The sequence below is a fragment of the Zeus faber genome (genome assembly GCF_960531495.2).
Source record: "Zeus faber genome assembly, chromosome: 1".
Classification (NCBI taxonomy): Eukaryota; Metazoa; Chordata; class Actinopteri; order Zeiformes; family Zeidae; genus Zeus; species Zeus faber.
This window is the reverse complement of record NC_137193.1, coordinates 22,375,555-22,399,611: the sequence shown is the minus strand read 5'-3', so window position 1 is coordinate 22,399,611 and position 24,057 is coordinate 22,375,555. Positions and strand designations below refer to the sequence as shown.

Sequence of the window (24,057 nt, the reverse complement as noted above, 5' to 3'; positions counted from 1 at the left end):
GTGTGACCTGAAAAAGACCCATTCCCGTCGTCTGTAAGTTATTCGGAACTACATATTTGGAATATGCTCAAGAGCCGTGAAAGCTGATTGGTCAGGAGCGAAAGAGAAGGCCCCTCCCCCCCCCCCGGTCCGTTGACCACCTTCCCGGCTTCCCCCGCCGCTCAGTACGTCTGTCCTCCTCCCACCGGCAACATAGAGACAGCGCCATTCAACGACCACCCGGCCCCCTGTTCGAGCATATGGCAAAAATAGCCCTTTTTCTTTCTTTTATTGTTGGTTCCACTACTCTTTAAAAATTCCGCCGAAAAAGAGAAGACGATTTTCCAAAACATTTCGGCCGTTATCTCACGTAAGTACGGCAAATAGCTCGACCGAGTCCCCGTTGAGCGCTGCTGGCTGGTTCTAACATGGCGGGCTCGCCTCCCTGCCTGGCCGCACATGACAGGCCGAGGCACAGCCTTCAGCCCTTTTCGCTTGTCGATGTTTTCAGTGCTACTTGTTTTTCCCACGATACAATGTTAGACTACGGACACTTTGCGCGTGGAACTTGAAGACGTGAGTATTCAACTCAGACGAGTGCTAAGGTCAACACGCTGTTTATCGACGAGTAATGTGGCCAAGTCCCCAACTAGCCGGACCAGCTCTCAGTTGACGAGAATGTCTCCAGTTCACAATTCCGTAGTTTAAAGTGTCGCTGTAGGCGTAGATGAGGTGCAGATATTTGTCGAATGTAATACGCGTGGCACAGTCGGGTAGGAAAGCAGTATTGTTCTGACAGTTAGACTTTATCTCTGCACATGTTTTATTTCTTAAGGTGAAAGATACAACGTTTATGACAACATGTTACACACAGTATATGTACAGATCGTTATTTTCGACAGTATATGTCTGAAAACTTGAACAATCAAGTATTTTCTATAGCGTTTATTGCTTATATAGGGGTTTATTGTTATCTTTTTTTTTGGTTTACTGCATAAAGCCAATTTCTTTCTATTTGTATTCTTATTGCTTTAACCTCTGTAGCACCTTTTTTACTCAGTGGTTAAAGTTATTTGTATGTTTTGACAGATTCATAACGACGTCACCTCATAACGATTATACACTTGAGGTCACATTCAAAGTGACAGCAGTTTCCTTAGAACAGTAGTGTCTTTCGGTCCCATGACCCCCAGAAGTGATCGATGACTCACCCAGATGGTTACACCGGAATAGGCTCTGCATGGTTTCACACGCAACTTATCATAATACGTTTCCGGAGTTGCCTCTGACATGTAAGAGTGCATGTCATACGTGAATAACAAGATTGTTTTATTTAACATCGTAACCTTCTCGTCATGTCTGTGCTCCCCTCACAGGGCCCCTCCACCTCTGCACAGGTGTATAGGCGCTACCCAGAAGGCCTAGGGGCGGCTCTCTACCGGGAGCACTTTGACTTCAACGCTGAGCCGCCTTGGGATCCTAGCTGATAGCGGGACGGGTCCATCTCCTGACTTGTCCATGTGAGTACACCAATAAGTGGTTATTCAAGTTCTCGCTGTAACTGCAAGTGTGATGTTAACACTTATATTGCTTAACTTGCAAGGGGTTTCAATGTAGCTGAATTTTGATCGTCTTATTTGGTAAAGGGTCGGTGAACAGAACGCAATTGGCAAAATTTGCCATTCCAAATTCAAATTTGCCAACTGACCTGGATAATAGTGTGAGTGTAACAAAAACAAATCTTTTGAGTCGATGCAAATTAATTATTTTGAGGTCCCCATTTTCAGTTCTTTATACTGTTGCAATATACTACACTTACAAAAAATGTAATTTGAATTTAAAAAATAGACTTGGTTGAAGGGCAGGGTTTTAATGATTACTCTCTTAATGAAATGTGCTGTCACAGTCAGGTAGCTCTGTATTGCTCTTCTCCAGTTGCCAGAGAAATACATTTGGACTGCTGTTACTTTTAACAGTTTTGTCCTTTACCTTGTTACACAGCATAGACACAATTTTGGTGCTAAAATGGAGTGTATTGGGCAACAGAGCACTGTTTGAGAGCAATTGAAGTAGTCCAATCTCTGTCCTCAACTACACAATGATTGCAAGTCCGATGGTATTCAGACTTAAAAGCTAATTTATAATGCTTCAAATATCCACCATAGGTACGCTGTGGGTGTCTGTGCCCTGCTTCTATTTATGGGTCAAATCTGCGTCTGTGATTATGCATGTAGAACGCTGTAATTCTAGATGGCAGTGTTAGGTATTTTAGCACAGACGTAATAAAAACAGATACATTCTAAGATGATGTGTCATATATTTTGATATAATTTCGGACCCGTAACAGTTCTTTCGGTGTTGCGCAGCCCCACCGTGTAGTTACATTTCTGGAGAGTTGCACGTAAGCTACGGAGTTGGCCTCTGGGGGTACGCAGGTGACATAGAGACTAGGGCTGCAGGAACGAAAATCAAACTGAATTTGATTATTTAAAAAAAAATAATAATAAAAATTGAAAGCTGAAAGCTGAAATTGCCATTCGATTGATTGATTTATTTGTTTATTTATTTATAAATATTTAATTGATTATAAGTGTTTTGGCTTATGTTAGCGAATCAATTCATATGTGATGAGCAATAAAGTTCAATAGAACTTCATCCAGTTTGTTGCATAGTGAATGCGCATTAGAGAGAAATATTCCCGGTAGCGGTGTGCGAAGTCCGCGTCGGTGGAGACGCACGGGTGCACCAGCGCATTTCCCTCTCCACAGGCGGTTCACTGTGTGAACAAGGGAGAGTGCGCCTTTGACCGGGATGTCCAGCAATTCACAGATGTTGCGATGAAAGTAGGAAATAAACCCGACCATCACTGATGGAATGTCCTCTAGTTCAGAGGTTCCCAACCACTGGCTTGTGGACCATGCCGAGCCACAGGGCATTTGCCACTGGGCCGTGAGAACATGGGCGGGATTTTTTCAGGAGCGATCTGGAATCTCCTCCGCATTGGAGCAGCAGCAGGAAACAAAGTACATTTTAATACATCAAGAGTTTTTATTTACCCCCCCCCCCATTCTAAATTTGAGAATAACATTTTTTCATATATTCAATATCAAAAATAATAAAGCATAATGATTCAAATGGGATAATAGACGAATAGCTGCAGCCTTAATAGAGACCCACGGCGTACCTACAGCTGTTATTCGACTGCAGTGGCTATTCGACACAGAACTATAAAACAGCCGCTTCATTCATGATTGCATTTGCATAATCAGAATCGGTGGCAAATTTTCAATGAAAACTAACTTGAAGTATCTATCCAGATATTTTACCATAAAGAACAATTCATTTTTTATGTTTTTGTTGTTTCTGACCTGTCTCCCTTTTTCCCCTTGTCTTTTTTCCAGTTTGTTGCATACTGGCAGGACCCCATTGGCTCAGTCGTGACCCTCTCGACTTGCTTCATTCTTTATGATTGTCAGCTTAGCGGACTACGGTTGAGATGAAAGGACTTGTTGACGAACCCCACTACATCATTGAACTCCGAGAGGAAGGAGTGACTGTTGAAGATGTCATTGATGGATACATCTCAGAGCACGCTCTGGTCAGTTCAACCACAGCCATTTTTAAACGTGTGTTAAAGAAGCTACCATACTTTACTGGATACTGTAAAATGTCCATCATTAATTACCAAAACAAGGGTGACTTTTATTTTATTTATTTTTTTATCTACTGAATGTTTTCAGTTGATATCAAAGAGACATACCAATCCTCTTGACCCCATTGAAGTTAACCCTGTCAATCTTATCAGATTGGAAAGGTTTAAGATCCTGTCACAACAGTCCTGGACCAGTTACATTTAAATCTGTTCACTCTGTACATGTAATTGTCCCAGGGATATTTCTCTTAATTCTTTTGTCATAGGGTTGTCTACGCTCTGTTCCCAATACTAGTATGCCCACAGTAATAAAACATCCAGTCACGTGGCTACTTACTGCTTCCTTCATTTGGTAATTGCGTCCCCAGGTGGAGAAGAGTGCGTTTGTGGTGGGTGACCTAGGCTCCCTCATGAAGCAGCATGTGCGTTGGCGGAGCATGGCACCAAATGTGCAACCCTACTACCCCGTCAAGTGCAACAGCAGCCCGGCTGTCATCGAGGTGTTGGCCTCACTGGGCCTCGGTTTCGTCTGCACCAACAAGGTGGGCTGACTCATTTCAACTATATGTATTCTGATAGTATTTGTGGATAGTAGGTTTTTCTTTTTCTTTTTTTTTTTTCTAACAATGTGAGAGATAACAATCCACAAACGGTATTGGCGACTGATCCTTTTATGAAAGCACTTGGTATTTTAGATGCAAACATACAGACTGCACTCAAGTGATTACCTATCATCTACTGAGTGCTGTCCTTATGCAACACAGTTCATTTTGTTGTGTTTGTGATTGCTCTGTTGAGGGTTTTAGATTTTGATGTGATTGTATGTGCGTGTCCTCTCTCCAAGGCTGAGGTGAGCCTGGTGCTGGAGCACAGTGTGCCCCCTGAGAACATTATCCTGTCTGGTGTCTGCAAGCAGCTGGCCCACATCAAACATGCTGCCAAGAACAACGTCCGACACCTCGTTTGTGACAACCAGGCTGAGTTGTGCAAGATCGTCCGAGCACACCCCAATGCAAAGTAGGTGCAGTGGAAGAACTCTTGTTATATGAAATTTGTTTTTGAGTGTTTTGTGTTTCCAAATGAAGACCCTCTCTACTAAAGACAAATGTTCAACAGTGAATATACAATTTCTAGTACTGTTTTATTTCAAGGTGATTATATACAATGGAAGCGCTGTCTTCTCTTAAACTGATTTAATGTTTTACATCTTTTGTAATCTGTTGGACGAATACTTTTATTTCAGGCCCGGCCGATATATCAGTAGGCCGATAACATTGGCTGATATTTGGGTTCTGAAGAACTGTCTGCATCGGTGGAAATTTCACGATAAAGTGCAGATAAAGGTTATATCCTACCAATGGTTATACCACACATGAACAGATTTGGAATCCATGAGTAGCAGCAAGTACAATTCCAAATGTTTGTATAACTTTCTATTGCTTGCAATCTTGAATTAAGTCAATATTTGTCTGTAGACATTTCATTTTAGAGAAGATAAGAGAAATATAATCTTGAAGAATATTAAATAACCCTTAAAGATTTTTAGTGTCAACAGTAAGCTGGTGGAGACTGCAGCCTCCTATGACATTATCCCTAAAATTTAAATTCTGACATTCTTTACTCACCCTCAAGTCAGGCAAAAATATTCCGTGTTTGTGTCCTCACACATAGAGTTTGCTTGCAGCTCCAGAGCAACAGGTCTGAATCGTGTCCGTTTTATTTTATGTCCTTAAAGTTATAAAATTCATGAAATGTCTCTGAGGGCTTTCACATGCAGTGTTTAGTTCATTTGAAGGAACGTTGTTGTTGGAAGCTTCCAACAATAAGTCAGGGTTTCTGCCAGTGTATTGCAAGCCCAGCAGGCCACCGGGCTAAAGTTGACCCCCCTGGCGGGCCTAAGCATCAGCTTTTTTATTTTAATTTTATTTTTTTAAATATATTTTTAAGGTTTTTAAACTATCAAAATATCAACATAAAAATGGCTAAAATCATATTTCACTGTAGAGCTGCGCCAGTGCATTGATTACCGCTCTCACACACATTAACACTGGACCCGTCCTTGAATAGCCTCTCCTCTGGAGGATGTTTTAAACATCCCGTTGGGTTGGGTACCGATACCCGGTTTGTTAACATCTGAAAAGTATATGAAAAGTAATAAAGAACAAATTGGGTTAGTTTATAAAAAAATCTGTAAAATAGATCTTAATTTTTTTTATTTAAACAAAAATAAGAATAAAATAAATAGCCCTCACATCTATTCATCTGTGAATCCGATCAAGTATTAAAGCCCATTGTGTTTTTGTTTTAGATGTATGTTATTGTACTAAGGACAACTTCGAAAGAAGAAGCACCAAATGGGGAAATATAGGCATATTAGAACTTCAGGATAATGAGTCGAGTCCAGGTTTCTTCTGTCAATGATTCAGTTCTGATTATGCGGACTCTAAAGCAGGAGGTAAACTAAAGGTGTAAGAACCACCAGAGAACGTCCCAGAATACTCAATAATAACTCTGTGGTGAAAGGAGCAAGACCCTGACAGTGAGAGGAGGTGGCAGTGGCTTTGCTTTAAATAAAGATGAAAAAATAAAAAATAGTGAAATCAAACTCAAACCAAGTGTCACGTAATGTCATTTATTGACAGTACCTGTGTTTTCTCAAATAGGGCTTTTATTTACCTCAACCCGGGTTTTTATTGGCAGCAGGGTTTTAGATCTAAAACCAAAAACGCTCTCTTTGAATTTTAATTCAAACTTCCTTCTGGGCGCACACTGTACCAGAGATTGCTCCCTCTCCATTACGCAATCCCCGGTCCTGATCCAAGGCAGAACATCCCTTATTATATTGGGTTTAAAATGTTTGTTTCATATACTGTAAGTAGAAACTAACAAAAACAAATAGATCTAAAATAAAAACACAGGGAAACCAACACAGGGACTGACAGCAAGGGCTGGAGGAGGGAAAATATATTTGAGGAAATATGGTATATATATATATATATATATATAAAACAACTCAGAATATTGTGGCGCTGGGGGGGGGGGGGGGGGGCGACAAGCTTGTTGACCTCCCCGGAAAGGGAGGTTGAAGTCCGTCCCCTGCCATGACGCAACGACATTTGGACCAATCGCGACAAGGGGAGCTCTCAGAACGAGGGAAAGACGAAAGACATCATTCACCTCAGGGGCTTGCGCCTAGAAACCACAAGAACCTAGATCAACGCATCAATTTGTTCTTTTCTTGTTCTTAAGACGTATTTTTGGTCCAAAACTTCTCCTTTTTTATTTTTTATTATTATTTTTTGGGTCCCAAGTAATACACTGGCCAAGTGTGAAGTACATCGGATGTGTACATCGGATGTTGTGGAGATAATTGGAAGACAGAGATTCCTGCCTTTATAGTTAGTTAGGTGAGATAGTTAGACAATTCATACGCATTCACGTTCATGTTGTTCAATAAATCAATGTTCCCTAAAACCATTTTATTTTCTACAAAAATATTTTTTATATATATATATATATATATATATATATATATATTCAGATAAACGACATGATCTGCTGATATTTTATATATATATATATATATATATATATATATATATATATATATATATATATATATATATATATATATATATATATATATATATATATATATATATAAAATATCAGCAGATCATGTCGTTTATCTGAATTTTTGCCCCCTAAAATCTGTATCAGTGACAAAAAAAAATCCAAATCAGTCGGGCCCTGCTTTTGTTGGCTAGCTGCAATTGATAACCAGGGCTGTCAAAGTAAATGCGTTAAGGCAAATTCATTTTAGCGCCATTAAATCTTTTGACGTGTTAATGCTAGTTATGTTATTGTGAATGTTTGCCGACCTAAAGCTAGGATTACGCGGACCCGAACTGTATTTGTAGCCTGGCGATAGTGGAGTGTGACAGCTCCCGGGGTATGTAATATGGTCTAGCAGCTCGATGTTCCGACTGCAGATAGTAATGTTAACCATTACATGTCCTGGGTTGCACCACCTGATGTTAATGAAGAGTGTGAGTCTCCCTCCCCACCGTCACCGGGGCTGCAGAGCTGGTGTTAAGCTAAGGCTAAGCTAATGGCAACGCAGTGGAGGTACAAGCCCTATATTCTGTCGGTAGTGATGGGGAACATGAACTCGCTGGCCAACAAGATCGACAAGCTGGCTGCCCTGGTGAGGAACCAGAAGATCTACAGGAGGTTTAGTTGACTGTTTCATAGAAATGTGGCTTACTTGGATTCACTACTGTGAGAGTGCACAGGGACATTCCTCTGGTATGGGGTAAACATTGCCGGCGTGCCAAATTGTTCGGAGTGAGAGCAGCTGTTCCCTTGAATAAACAAGGTTTCCGCCACCGTCTTGCAGATAAGAAAAATACATATCCATAGGTTAAAAAGAGATCAATGCCTGCAGTAGAAAAAGTGAAAACAAAGTTGAAAAAAGGAGTAAAATAACCAGCTACACAGACAGAGCTACTGGACTTGAGTTTGCCATGTTATGATTTGAGAATATTTTTTCTGCTAAATGCAGTACTTTTGAGGCTTTCTGGACACTATTCGTCATTGTTTTGGGTTATTAATTGATTTCCAATAAACATTTGCATAAAGCATATATGTCCACTCCCATGTTGATAGGAGTATTTAACACTTAAACTATCCTTTTAAGCTACATTTTCAGCAGATAAAAATGTGAGATTAATCGCGATTAACTATGGACAATTATGCGATTAAATAATTGAATTGATTTACAGCCCTATTGATAACATGAGCTAATGTAAATATTTTGAGGCACGCATGTGAATATGGCAGACTATTGACAAAAAATTCCCCGGACTTCTGGATTTTGATGTTTTACGGTCTGTGGTATACAAATGGGTTAGGGTTAGGTATTAAATTAGTAGTAAACTAACAGGATAAACTGGTATGATAGATCGACCAAAATTGATCAGCATTATCATCTTGTCTTTGGGGAGGGTGTAGGTGATGTCTGTGGTGCCCTTTTTATCAGGTGTGTTTTTTTTTGTTTTTTTTTGTTGTTTTTTTAGGTGTGAATGGGCATCAGGATTTAATTGGAAACAGTTGTTTACTGTATATGGACTAAAAGAGGGGTCCACAACCCAAAATATGCCTGTTTTAGTCGGACGGTTGGAAGGGGAGTGCTGATGGGGTTTTTTTTTTTTTTCTGTTTGTTTGTTGTTTTTGTTCGATTATCAATCTTCAGCTTTGCAAAATATAGACTAATTTAAACCCAATTAATAGACATATTTAAGCAAGGGCCACTTTTTAGTTGTAGTAGGGGAAAAAGAAGACAATAACTGTTTTTTAATATTGTGTTATATAATCATGGCAGAAGAACAACGTAGGAGCACTAGTGTTGTTGTAATGAGTCTCATATTCCAGAATAAATGCCTTTAGAAAAAAGGAGAATACAAAGTCCAGATGACTAGCAGGCTGCGGATTTATTTTTTGGGCAAGATATGAATATTCATGAGACAGACATTCTGAATGCGTCCTCATTGGTTGATTCCATATAATTCCTCTACATAAATAAAGAATTTTCACCATAAATTGATGGCGAAAAGGCATAAGTTGGTGCATTAAAAAGTTCACCAGAATGCAGTGTTTTAAGTTAAAGTGAAATTTTGGGATTTCATTTGTCTTTATTGAGTAAATTCTTAAATTTAAGAATAGATCGCTATCAAAAGCAATCATAAGTTGTGTTAGTTGTAGCCTGGTACCATGGTGGAGAAATCCCCTTCACAGTTCACACTGCCCACAAGAACGGTGAGCACAGTCATTTAAAGTGACTCTGATTAGAGATACGTAGCGTCACTGCAGTAATGAGCTCATTATCGTCATTACTGCAAATAAAAAGTAAATATAGATAAGAAATAAATCCTGAAATGAATAAATGAGGCAATACATTTATTAATAAATGTAAATATATAAAAATGTGTAAATATACGCCTGAGGGAGTGGGGGGGAGGTGCGCCCAAGCTCAAGGCTCCTGGCCGAGGTTGGATCTTTCATTCAGATTCATTGGATTTTTCATCACTTTAATTGCGCCCAGGGGTTTTGTGAGACCCTCCGAATCTAATGCGAAGTTGCCATTTTCAAGCACGCAAAGTGAGAAAGTGAAACTACAGCGCAACTGCAGTGACCACTGTGGCAACAGTGCAGGTGCACACGCGTCCTTCTACCATTTGGAAAACAGTACTTTTTCATTTTTTATTTTATTTTTGAATGTTTTGAATAGGCTATTTTGGAAAATAGTTACGTTTTCAGAACGTCTTGAATTAGCCATTCCAAAAAAAAAAAAGATTTTTGATTTTACTGTTGACACACAGACAGTGGTTGTTTAGTCGGCATATCTTAACATCCCCACATGTGTTTAAATAGCATAAATAGACTGTAAATAACAATTTAAAAAAAACTGTCTTTTTTTTTTTAATTCCCGGAGAGATTTTTGGAGTTACAAACAGTATATTTTAGCCTGGCCGGGGTTCTCGTTGGCCTGGCAGCCCTTGAAGCCTGTACAATTATAGGGGAAACACTGAATTTCTAGCAAGAGTGCTTCTTTGATCTCCTCCAAATCATTTTCCCCATTTCCTTTGTATCTCGGGTCAGGGAGGGACGACTTCGCCAGAAGGCTTTTTAAGGCCAGCGTAAGCCATTGCATAGTAGCCAAGTATTTTTCGTTCAACACTCTGCACATTTTTCTTTTTATCCCCTGGTTGAGGTCGATGTCACTGGGGTTTGGGCCGAGAAGATCTTCTCTCAGCAGTTGCACTACAGGTTTCACAGAAGAAACTGTAACACAACTCCCACCCAAGGGCACATCTGTTCATTTAGAAACTGGTTTAATGTTGCCTGGACCAATTCCAAAATTTCCTTGTCTTGCCACGTTGGAATGGGGTCTTGGTGTTTTTGGACAGATATCAGGACCTGATTGATGGCCTGCTCTTGTTCCAAAACCCTCTCGATCATTTTTTTTGATTTGTCCCCCATTGCCTTGAACTATTCTGCAGAATAGAGATAAAAACAGGGTGAACTAATATTTATACTGATGTATTTGAAAACCGGCTAATCAACATTGAGCTAGGGTGTAAAGTATGAATATAACTCATTATTTTGCTATTAAACTGATACGAAATGTATTATCATGCAATTTCTTCATTTTCTTTGGTTACTTTTTCTTTCTTATCAAGATACAAATGTACTTTGTGAGTTTAAGCTTCTTCTGTGCTATTATAAGGTCCTTATTTGGCCAGCTTTGGGGAAAAGCTGGCCAAATGTGGTGGTGACTAAATCTCTCTCCAGGCCAATAGCTCAGCCTCCTCACAAGAAAGTCTGTTGGTTACAGCCAAGTGGAAATTATGGCCAAAACAATTCAACCACAGCCATTTCAATTGGCTTACTGCAGCCACAATGTTTGCTCCGTTGTTGGTGGTTATGCAGGACAACTGTTTTTCCTCTAGGCCCCAGTCTCTCAATGCTGATCGGAGCGCTTCAGCGAGATTGTCGGGCCGTGTGCGGTTCTGGCGTGTCCATCGTTTCCAGATACCGGGACTTCACTGACCAGTCAGTCTTTCATTATGTAGTTCACAGTGAGACTCATATAACGAGTCATGTTTATACTTATACCACTTGTCAGTTGTGGCCGTGAAATAATCAACATCGCGGAGCTCCCTCTGTATCTCATCTTTTATCTTAATGTAGAGATCTGGTACCTGTTCCTTTGATAAATATATTCTCCAGGGTAAATCGTATTGGAGGCCAGCATTTTCAGCATTTTTTGAAAGCTGGCTTTTCCACTGTACAAAACAGCGCCATTTCATTCACCAAGTAGTTGGTTACGCTGTCCGCGAGAGCTTTCCATTTGTCACCATCTGACTTATATTCCACCCCTCAGACGAATGCTTGGGCCACACTCAGCTGCCCATGGCCAGATTCTGATGATGTAACAGCTTCAGACGTAAGTCCAAGTTGATTTGCTTGTGGTGGTGCGTTCTGAGGTGGTTTCTCAGATTTGTTGCGCTAGATTGTTTGATGGGAATTGATTTACTGCAAATTCTGCAAATTGGTTTATTTGAATCGTCTGGTTTTCCATCTTCATTCAGCTGAAATCCAAAATGGCCCAAATTGGCGACACGTTTCTTTTGCAAACAAGCTCCATCTTGATTTTACCTCTCTTCTTCAGCGAAACGTGTTCTTGTCAGTGACATGCATGTGCCAGCCAGGTCACGTGCATTCACAGGATGAGATGATTTCATTCCATCAATCAGAGCACTATAAGTTGCTACAACTATCAGAAACGTTAGGAAATTTGATTTAGTTAAATCACTTGAAATCTTTATTGAGAAATCGCAATGTTATTGCCTCTATTAACATGATTATTGCCTCTATTAACATGATTATAACGGTAATATTAATATATTATTATTATTAGTAGTAGTAGTAGCCTATTTGTTGTTTTAATAATTATTAGGCTATTATTATTATGCTATTAATATTATTGTTATTATTATAAGGCTGTTATTATTACTGGTACCGGCTTGATCCCTATTGTTATTGCTGGGATTTTTTTTTTTCTTCTTGGTGTTTTTTTGGGCCAAAAGTATCTGGAAAACGACTTTCACAGTATGCAAAGACATGGTCTCGTTAGAACCGGGACGTTCCAGATGTCTTCATCGTTCGAGTTTGATCAATGTCGATATACAATTGGTGCAGAATGAGTGGAAAAACTGTCCGAAATTTTACCAGAAGTAGAACGTTGAGGCAATTTAATTAGTTTCAGGAGCGGGGCACTTTCTGACATCATCAAGTGAAGTTATGTAAGTCCAAGCTTCGTCTCTCGGAACTCTTTCTATCCAGCCGCTTGCGACTTGTAGACAGAAACTTGAGCAGATGCTACGTTTAAAGGAAACTCAGAAAACTATCTTGTGTATGCTGAGGTAAAACGGGAAGTGGGGGAGTATAATTTTAGCATATAAAACATGAGATGCTTGGCCATGACCGGTGACCAGCCGATCAGTGTCAGATATACCCGATTCTGTGCCGGTCAAATTTGTATGGCTGATACAGTGCTCATGTACTGTACTTGTAAAAAGGCTCCGCTTGTAGCGTAGTTTCGTACTTGATGTACAATTATGACGTACATTAAAAAAGGGCAGAAGAAAGAATGTCGGCTGTATGGAGGTACTTCAAGGTAAAATAAAATATATAAATTATTTATCTATCCCCTGACAATATTCCAAAATTGTGCAGACTGTAAATCTATCTCTGTCACTACAGTGGAGTGTCTGCTCTACTTGTTACTAGTGCACAAGATCCTCTTGTGATGAGTTTTGACTCTTTATTTTGAGATTCGGTTCTTGATGAGTCACTCAGTAAAATTAGTTGTTGGATTTGATTCAGTTGGTTTAATGCATGGTGCGTGAAGGTGGACTTCCAGTGAACGAGAGTGAGGCTTATTATAGTGGCCCATGGTGGCCACTATAATAAGCACTTTCAGTCTAAGTGTGAGAATGTCAAATGTGTAGCTGGACATAGTGTGCACAATGTTGCTTATTTGCTTCATTCCTTGTCATTCAGGGAACCTGGTCAATTGCTGCCATGCAGCTATTTTTATTATTGTTATTATGATTAATAGCCTGTTGTTATTATTATTATTATTATTATTATTATTATGCTTTTATTATATTATTAGGGGTCCAGCCCACAGGATCCTTTATAATATTATTATTTTTCTCCTTGGCATTGTTTGTGGCTAAAAGGGTCTGGAACACAACAGTGTGACCTTTTTTTTTTTTTTGCCCTTCATGTGTCGATGACCATCAATCAACCTATTATGAAATAACCCGCCCAGCCCGAGTTGAATCTCCCATTGGGTCAACAAGTGCTTTAGTCCAAATGACCCATCACAGATGTTGGTGTTATGTTGACGCTATCATCCTGACGTGTTCGTCCTGTTTCTCCCAGGCTGTTGCTACAGCTGACCACCGAGGCCCACGCAGCTGAGACCAGCGTTGCCTTCGGCTCTTCATTGAAGAGTTGCCGGCACCTGTTGGAGAAGGCCAGGGACCTGGGTGTCCAGGTAGTGGGGGTAACCTTCCACATCCCCCCCTCTTGCCAGGACCTACAGCAGGCCTACAGCCATGCACTGTCAGATGCCTGCTGCGTCTTTGACATGGGGGTGGAATTCGGCTTCAACATGAATGTTTTGGACATTGGCTGTGGATTCACTGGTTCGGATTTTCAGCTTCAGCAGGTAAGCAACCACTTGCCACCGCGTGCTACAACCATTTGATCTTGGTTTTAAATCACTGATTCTCAACCTTTTTCATTTGAAATATATTTAGTTTCATACACTTTAGGCTACGCCCCTACTTTATGAAAATTGTATTGTTGGATATGATTTATCTCAAACTTCCACATCTGTTTATACTGGGACATAATTAGTTAAAGTTATTATTCTACATTCTGTAATAGGGATGCGACAGTACAGTGGTCCCATGTTTCGGTATGTATCCCGGTTTTTGGGCCACAGTACGATTTTGTATCTTTATATTTAAGATATACATATATGTGACCCACCGCAGATTTAAGGTACATTTTCTACCCTTTGACTTTTTTTTGTTCACATCATTTGAAAGTGAGAATCAGAGCTTCAAAACAAGTTGTCACTTGTGTGAATCAAGCAAATATCTTTAAAGCTATGGCTTGTTAATGATGAGGGTGCAGCAAACTGAGTAACTGAGATAATCACCCTCAAAGTTTCCCCCGCACTTGGCTTCATTCAGCCAGCCAGGACCAACAAAGGCACATGGCTACTTGCCACATAGACACTTGACACCCTGCTGAATGGGGGGAATCTCTACATTTTTCCCTTCTTATGTTTATAGAGAATGTTGAACAGCGTCATCGACACACAAAATCTTTGTTTTCGACAATCACGCCTGCGTGATCACAGGTAAAAAAAAAAAAAAAAAAGACTTAGATTCGTAAATCTCTCTCCACCTTAGGTGATTTTATCATACGCACGCAGCAAAATATGCAAGAAAGCTTAGAATCGTGACTTTTCCGTTTGAGAATAATATGATAATTATTAAATTAGGTTAGATTTGACATTAAGTTAGACCCTGCATTTGTTCTCTCTGTCTTTCCAAACCAACACCTATTTATCATGTCATTTCAATGGATTCGCGGCTCCCGAATCCACATCCTTTCCATTCAGCCCTGATGGCTGCTTTGCCTAATGACATGCGCCCCGCCCGCTGTGACACGGTTTGCGGCCCCGCGTCAGTATGACGTGTGTACGGATTTGAAAATCATCATGTCCTGATACTGAGGAAGAAAGACAGCATTTTGAATCGAGAATTGACCCAGCTGAGGACCCAATACCTGACGATGAGTAAGTAACATTTTCTTTTACGAGCACAAGCTAACGTTTAAATGATTTCTGCGTCTTGTACACCTGTTTGCTAATGCTAACGTTAGCTAGCCAGAATATTGGGTTGAGTAGCTAGCTAAGCTAGTTGGAGACCATTGCATGGAATCTTGTTTGCTGCGATGATCACACTGTCAAGTTAGCTAAGGTTACCGGCGGTAGCTACAGGGTAAAAAGATGTGATTTTTCTTTTGCTAAGCCAGCTTGGTATTGTACAGCACGTCCAAGTGATAGCTGAAAACAGTAGCACGCAGCCTTTATGCAGCTCTGCTCTCCTCTCCACTAAGCCTTAGCCTGTGTCTTACAACCTTTTTGTTTTACTTTTGGTTACAGCGACAAACACACACCCGCACCAAGTTGCCACATAACAGCCACGCAGTCTTCCTAGATGAAGGTATGTTTCCAATGAAATTATTGTGTGTGTGTGTGTGTGTGTGTGTGTGTGTGTGTGTGTGTGTGTGTGTGTGTGTGTGTGTGTCTTTAAGCTAGTGAGCTGTATGTAATATGTGGCATTCCCCTGCCTGGTATGATGTATGTAGTCTGTAGAGATATGTCTGATGTAAATATCATATATCATAATATATATTTCCTTAGATTTTTTTTTTTTTTAATTTGTTTTTCCAGTATGAAAGCACCTCTACAAGCTGCCACAGAAAATCGTCTTGCGCCTACACCAGCTAGCAGGCCAAGACCACATGCTCCTACTCCTCTATATATATATTGTATATATTTTGTTCATGAATTCAAATTTTCATTTGACATGAACGTGATTGATGGTTCTTGAGTTGCTCTTCTCATCTATCACCTAAAACCATTTTAGGGAGTTTTTGTATATAGCTTGTGTGATGTTTTCAATAAATCTTTCAAAACTAAAAACATTTCTTACATTTCTTGCATTGCCCCACTCCCACTCCCACTAGCCTACAGCATCATTCCTTTGTCTGAGAGTGAAAGGAAGCTAATGGCTCATTTCACACCTTGGGTCAACTGATATAAAGTGAGCAGTTGTGATAAAACCTTGTTTTACCTATTAAGACATCAGCTTTGATCAACTATTTTGACTTCATTATATACCCAAGACCTTGATGAACAACTTGTGTATTGACAAAACAGTTCGTCAATATATTCTAGTGTGTGCTATGACAACATTTCTGGCGGCAACACAAAATACAAAAACATACTATTATCTAGTGTGTTTTAGCTCTATCTAAAAGCTGCATATGGATACTGACCAAATTATTGATGGCATATCAATGTAGCTGTGATTTTCCTTCATATAGATATATCAACCACTTTGGAGTAAGAGTGTGTTAAGTTGACTATATTAAGATAAATATCAGACACCAAAATCACAACGCTTCTCTGAATTCAGCAGGCACTCCAGAGGGTTAAAAAAGCTTTAATTCAATAGTAAGAATATACATGTTTTATAAAAGTGGAATTATTTAGAAGTTTAAAAGTGCGGACAACACAACAAAACACTGGTAGGTGCACCTCTCCCGAGTGAATGAGTGAACGTAATTTACAGCTTATCAATGAATGCAAGTATGTACAGTCTGCCAATAATATTAGTCGATGTATATCAACCTTGGTGTTTCATTAAATATATAAATGTGCGTATGCCGAATATCTTCAAAGTTCTTGGCACCTGGCCGCATTTGCAGGTAAACTTGAGAATCTTGTCCATTACTAATTGTTCATAATCGGCATCACCAACCTCAATGGACTTCATCACGTCATCAACTTCTCCTGTTGTAACTTCAACGGGTGTATTGCCAGTATCCTCCGGCGGTTCTTGAAAATATTCAGTTTCATTGTCACATTCCGATTGAAATCAGCTGTTTGAAATGTTCTCCAAGTCCGGAATAATGCCAATATCAGATTCAGCATTGCTGTTGGGGATCTGACTATCATCACAAAAAATGTAGTTCAGTATGAGTTGCTTACACTGACTTGGATCCATCGCACTGGTCAGATTAAGGTCTGCAATAGGATTTAGAGCTTCCGCCACACGCTTCTTGTAAACCATAACAACACAGAGATGAAGTTTTCACAGACAAGTGAAACCTTATCGTCTTCTGTTTACGGAAGTGACGTCAGCTTTTCTTCTTCGTGGGCTACGCTACCTACACAATCATGTATCCAGGTGTGTATACAACGAGTACGATTTTAAGGTTGAACTCATCCAAATGGTTTCACATTGTAACTTCACATCACATGGAATATGGAGGAATGATCTTTACCTGGATGGTCACTTTAAAGGAAACAAATTGACAGTTTAACATTTATCTATTATTTATAAATCAAACTATGTTTTGAAAATACGTTGAGAATTTAAAAAAAAAACACAAAGCAACATGAATCTGGAGAAATCAAAATTTCCTTCCAGAAAGAAATGGAAATGCGCGACAATTCGGGTTTTGCTGCAGTGGGTCTCACACACACACACACACACACACACACACACACTAATATATATCCATCCATTGTCTATACCGCGTATCCTCATGGAGTCGCGGGGGGGGCTGGAGCCAATCTCAGCTGTCATTGGGCGAGAGGCGGGGGTACACCTTGGACAGGTCGCCAGTCTATCACAGGGCTGACATACAGAGACAAACAACCATGCACGCTCACATTCACACCTATGGTCAATTCTTTAGAGTCACCGATTAACCTAACCTGCATGTCTTTGGAATGTATATTCATATATATTTTTTCTCCAGTTAAAAGGTGTAACAGATGTTTTTATAGTAGTCTGCCATAAATAACTAGTGTAACGCTCTGTGTATGACTGGGGGGAGTGGGGAGATGGGGGTTCAAGTTCATTGGTGGACTATAAAACTTGGGAAAAAACCAAGAGAGCTGCAACAGTGGATTCGATAGGAAGCAGCACTTACGGCACTGTGCGCCGCGCCCATACATTGCACCAACGGGTCCGGTGGACGTGATAGCGCAATACTGCAGTTCAGGTGTGCGTATTGAACCATAGGGGGCCGAACGGTTTGATAACATACTGTGTAACGTTGCATCCCTGTTCTCCAGTGGTCCGAACGTTTTGTACATGGTGATGTTGAAGTATTCATCATTTTGCTGGGGATCCACCAGACCCTCTTAAAGGATCCCACATTTCTCACAATTACCCAACTATGTTGGGTATCCAACAATGTTGGGTAATTGACCTGTAATTTACCATGCCTCCTGTGGCTCTTCCGTGTATTTGAGTGCTGTTTTGTGTATTTTTGTAGGTTGAGAGTGCAGTGAGGCCACTGCTGGATGCCCATTTCCCCCCGCTGTCTGGGGTGCAGGTGCTGGCCCAGCCAGGCTCCTTCTACGTCTCCTCCGCTTTCAACCTGGCCGTCAACGTGATCGGCAAGAAGATGTTAACCCCTCAGTGGCACAGTCTAGACCATGGTTGGTTATTCTAACTGCTTCATTGTTTCTTTTAGTTGTTCTACCTCAACAACAGGCACAGTTTGCCTTATTCATGTTGTATTTTAAGTAGCTAGACTTTTCTCTCTTCATTTTTACTTTGCTGAAATGTTTGTCTTTTTATTGCTGTATAAAGTGGACTTAAATTATTAAATAAATGGAAGTCCATGGTTCATCTGTGCTAAAGTTGAGTAATCCTCCTATTTGGGGGACTTCAAAGGGACAGACTGGGAACTGGGGACTTTAACAGGGAGAACCTTAAAAAAAGTTCTGCCTAATTTCCATCAGCACATCACGTGTGCCACCAGGGGAAGAAGAACTTTGGACTACTGCTACACACCGTACAAGAACGGATACAAGACCGTCGTGCTCCCTGCTTTTGGGAAATGTGATCACGCCGCCATCTCGTTGTTTCGTCGTCTGTTTACAAGCCTAGCATCGTACCTGGAATGGTAGTGACAAGGGACGTAAAGTTGTGGTCGGACCAATTGGAGGCTGCGCTTCAAGACGCTCTGAGTGACATCGACAGGGACATGTTCCAATGAAGTTCCAGTTTCGTCATTGAGTTTACAGAAGTAGCTATGAGCTTCATAGCTACATTAGCAGTCGTACCCAAAATGAAAGTTTGGATATTTCCGAAACAGAAACCGTGGGTCGATAAATCCATCCGCGGCGCTCTGAATGCTCGCACGGCCGCTTACAACGACAGTCTTGTATCCAGGAACATGGACAATTATAAAACTGCGTCCTATAAACTGTGGAGGGCAGAAACACAGTGGAGCTACAGATAGAGCAACAAGACACCAGATGCTTGTGGCAGGGGGTGCAGGTAATTACTAACTACAAGAGCAGCCCCTCCCCAGCCATGAGTGTGTACGCCTCCCTAGCCAATAAACAAAACTTCTTTTATGTGCGGTTTGAGGCTGGCAACAACACCGCTAGCTCGCCGGCTAATCCAAGTTACACTGCTGTGGACCGCTGAGTTACACAGAGTGCACGTTCAGCGCACTGTGTCTGAGCATGACGTCAGGAGGGCTCTGATGCGTGTAAACACCAGAAAAGCTGCGGGCCCAGATGGCATATCTGGGTGAGTACTGAAGACCTGTCTGACCTGCTAGCCCCGGTGATCACTAGGATATTCAACGCCTTCCTGACCAAGTCGGTGGTCCTGTCCTGCACTAAGAGGTCCACCATCATCCCCGTACCAAAGAACGCCTCTCTAGCCTGCTTGAATGACTACCGTCCGGTAGCCCTCACCTCAGTGGTCATGAAGTGCTTCAAGATGTTGATTAAGGATTACATCTGCGCCTCCCTCCCCCGCACCATTGACTCGCTGCAGTTTGCATACCGGCCAAACAGATCCATGGACGAAGCGGTCTCCCAGGCACTGCACACCACGCTCACGCACCTGGATGGCCAGAAGGGGGGGGGGGGGGGGCAATGTGAGATTGCTGTTCATCGATTACAGTTCAGCTTTCAACACCATAGTCCCCACCAGACTGGCTGTCAAGCTGCGGGAGCTAGAACTGAACACTCTGCTGTGTGCCTGGATCCTGGACTTCCCCACAACCAGGCCCCAGGCGTTAAGGGCGGGGAGGCACATGTCCAGCTCCCTCACCGTGAACACAGGATCCCGCCAGGGCTGCGTCCTCAGCCCCCTACTGTACTCCCTGTACACATGACTGTGTGGCCAGCTCCAGCGTGAGGAGGTGGCTGACCTGTCATTCTTGTGCCACGACAACAGCCTCCTCCTCCTGAACGTCAGGAAAAACTAAGAGGCTGATTGTGGACTTTAGGAGGGGATTACAACCAAGGACGCACGCACCATTGGTGATTAATCAGACTTCTGTCAACAGGGTGAGCAGCTTCAAGTACCTGGGAGTCACAGAGGACATAACATGGACAATACATACAGACATTCTGGTGACAAAGGCGAGGCAACGTCTTTACCACTTCAGGCAGCTGAAGAAAGCCAGGGTCTAGATGAGGATCCTCAAGTCCTTCTACTCTGGAGAAGTAGAGAGCATCCTGACAGGCAACATCAATGCCTGGTTTGGGAACTGTACTGCTCAGCACAGGCGTGCCCTGCAGAGGTTGGTACGTTCAACCGAACACACCACTGGAAATACCCTCCCCTCATTGCAGGACTTATACACCAGGAGGTGTAGTAGCAGAGCTTGCAGGATCATGAAGGATCCTCATCACCCTAACAACGGACTGGTCCAGCTGCTGCGGTCGGGCAAGCGCCTCCGCAGTCACACAGTGAGAACAGAGAGACTGAGACAGATTCTTCCCGCAAGCCAAAAGGACTGTCAATGCTGAACTCACCAGGGGCCCTCACTGAGACACACAGGCCCCACTGCCTTACTGTACCATATGTTGCATACTGTACTGTATTCTGTATTGCTGTGCCGTACTGTTGTATAACAGTACTGTATATCTCAACAGACACTACCGCTCTTTACTCACATGCCACTTTACTGCACATATCTGGATATACATCATAGTCTATTCCTCTTATTTCTATTTTGTATTCCCACTCAGTATAATACCTTTTTACCCTTATTTTATTCTCTTTACTAACTGAATTACATTTTAGGAATCAGTTCAGCTTGTTTAGTTAGTAAGTTAAATAGTTAGGTTAAATTCCACTCCTCTTTGTCTCATGGTCCAAGGTGATACTCGATGTTTGACAAGATGACGCCAAATGTGTTGCAGGTGAGCTGGGGGTAGGCGGCAATGCGGAGTTCCTCTACTACATAAACGAGGGCGTGTACGGTTCTTTCAGCTGCAAGCTGCTTGGAAACACCATCCCTGTCCCAACTGTGCACAAGGTGAGTAGGCCTGTTCTCCAGGGACCTCACTTTGTATAATAGTATCTGAATGCTGAATGCACTGGAGACCGCACTTTTAGCCTTCTAGGATAAGAATTACCTTTTTAAAGCAGTTGCTGAGTGGGGGTTCTGTGAACAGGTAATAAAGCTCATTCTACAAATCAGCAACGAAAGATTTAGCTCTTCTTTTTGAGATTCGGTTCTTGACTAGTTGTTCTTGCGATGTTGACAATAAATCAACTAACGATTCATTGCTCATAAGAATTTAATCAAAAAGATTTTGTCTTCTTGATAACAACTGAACAATCTACGGCCTTTTTGTAATTGTATCTATCAGGGGTATTTGGGGGGCAGGGCCTTTTGAGAAAAGAATACCCAGCCAGGAAAGTAGTACTCGCTTAAACGACAGGGGGCAGTGATGAAAGGAAATGCACAGTGGAGTAAGAAGTAGTAGTAGAAGTAGGTGTAGGCTTCCAGAAGAACGACAAACATGGCTGTACGTAGAAAACTGGTGCTTCTCAATGCAGAGGAGGATACTATGTTTATTGTTGCACAACAACTAATGCTGCGTTCAGATGGAACACAGTACACAGGAACGGGAAAACTGCACTTTCTGAACGGCACGGGGGAAAAACGGAGTGGGGGAGATACGACAACAAAACAAGCAATTATTTAGTTTCCATGTAAGAATTTTAGTAATGTTTAGTACGTTAATTAGCCTCGCGTTGTCCAAACCTGCACCAGACTTGATCTGCTACGTAACATACACCGACCAGCTCAGTGAGTCTTGCCTCAAAATTCTCCATTTTAAAATGAGATAAAATGAGGAGAAACGCTCCTCGCACCAAAGTGTCGGAGGTACGGGATGCCGCATAGCTTCCCACGCGCCATAGCTCCACCCCCTGGTGACGTCATTAGCTTAATGCTATCAATTAATCAATGGTTGTTTGTGAAGGTTTACAACTAGTCGATTAAACAAGATGTTGGTTGGCTCTGTGGAATTCTGAATGGACAGAATTGCCTGCTTATTTTGATAATTTTTCTCCCTCTGGTGAAGCGTGCTTTGTGGGCAGAGGAGGCTGTGTATCCCAGCAGCCTGTGGGGGCCGTCGTTGGACCAGCTGGACCAGGTGGTGGAGCACTGCTTGCTGCCTGAGCTCAATGTTGGGGACTGGCTGCTCTTCTCCAACATTGGGGCCGACGGTCTGGAGGAGCGCAGCTGCCTGGCCAGCAGCTCCCAGCTGCCGATCTACTACACTATCTCCACCTCCGACTGGTGAGCAGGCTTCTCCTTGTGCCGTTTTCCTTTTTATTGATGCGTTTATGATCTGTGATGGCTGCCATGAGCGGTTGGATAGGAGTGTAAAATGGCCGATCTGTTTCCGACAGGTACGAGATGCAGGAGTCTGGAGTGACCCTCGACAGCACCATGAAGACCTTCTCCCTGATCCAGCACAGCATGTAACTTGGGCTCCGTCCTACTCCCTCTAGACCAAATTACATCAGAGACCAGAGCCGCCCCTCTCCCCCTGTCTGAGGAGGGGAGGGGAGGCACTGGGGGGAAGGGGCTAAATGTGGTCAACATTCCTACCGTCTTGGAAAGTACATTGTCCTATATATATATATATATATATATATATATATATATATATATATATATATATATATATATATATATATATATATATATATATATATATATATATATATATATATATATATAACCCTCCTCTTTGTAACATTGGCAACATGAAATACTGTTTCCTGTTACAATAGCTCACACTTTGGAGAATAATGTCTTCATTTTGCCCCGATTCCCTGCTCCACTTCTCTCTCTCTCGACAGTCTCCAACAATCTGTAAGGCCAAAAAAAAAAAACACTGTTATGCAACAAAATGGACGACTCTGTGGAGATGGAACCCCTGCCGCTGCGGGGCGTTTTATTTCCTTAAATCAAAACCCGTTTACATAAATGTACAATTGATTTTACTCTCTCTTTATTACCTGTTGGCAGTCTTGTAAATCGCTCTTGTCTGTTCAACACAGATTTAGACGAAGATGATTTTTGAAAGGTATTTAATATTATCAGTGAATTCTGTGCTTAAGAACCTCAACTAGCATAGTTTAATGAAATTGTGACATAACATAACCCATCTCTTTATTGCAGTTCATCTCTTTGCTTTTTTGTTAATTTATTGGTCTAAAAAAACACTGGGGGGGTTTACTGAGAGCCCTGTGTTTAGTTATGTTTTCTTCTTCTTCTTCTGTGTATGCCCTGACCCATCACAACAGTATTTGCTGATTATATATTAATGTATTTTTATTAATGCCACATGGGTTAAGTGTGCCGTGCAATTTGTGACCTCAATGTTCTCACCTTGCTCTGAAAGGCATGAAGGAATTGTTGGTGTGGCGTCGCTGTTAAAATCTGGTGATAACCTGAAAAAGTAGGCCATACAATTGGGCACCATTTCCCTAAAACTATGTTAATAAAGTATATTTGGCTTACACTGATTTATCTGGCATAGACTAAAGGTCTAAAGTTGTGTTTTTAGGTGCCCTCTAGCTTGTCAAATCATCATATGTGCCTTGGGTCCCATGGCAAGAAATTTGCTGTTATCCATACAATATCACACTAAAGACAGGCGTTTTACCACCAGCAAACTAGGACCTTACTCAAGA

General features: G+C 41.5%; 1 protein-coding gene and 1 long non-coding RNA gene across 2 annotated transcripts; both read left to right on the top strand.

The window, feature by feature from the left end:
- The first annotated feature begins 189 nt into the window (after nt 1-189).
- Nucleotides 190-22,982, top strand: azin1b (antizyme inhibitor 1b). The gene is made up of 10 exons (XM_080017080.1): nt 190-349; nt 1,356-1,499; nt 3,381-3,577; nt 4,000-4,173; nt 4,476-4,648; nt 13,646-13,934; nt 18,359-18,524; nt 21,261-21,376; nt 22,434-22,651; nt 22,765-22,982. Exons 3-10 carry the CDS (start codon nt 3,476-3,478, stop codon nt 22,838-22,840), a joined length of 1,314 nt encoding a protein of 437 aa, XP_079873206.1. The 5' UTR covers nt 190-349; nt 1,356-1,499; nt 3,381-3,475; the 3' UTR covers nt 22,841-22,982.
- LOC307242582 lies at nt 14,903-15,918 on the top strand. The gene is made up of 3 exons (XR_013844594.1): nt 14,903-15,077; nt 15,447-15,507; nt 15,738-15,918. It is a non-coding gene; the product is annotated as an uncharacterized lncRNA (long non-coding RNA).
- Nucleotides 22,983-24,057: the final 1,075 nt, after the last annotated feature.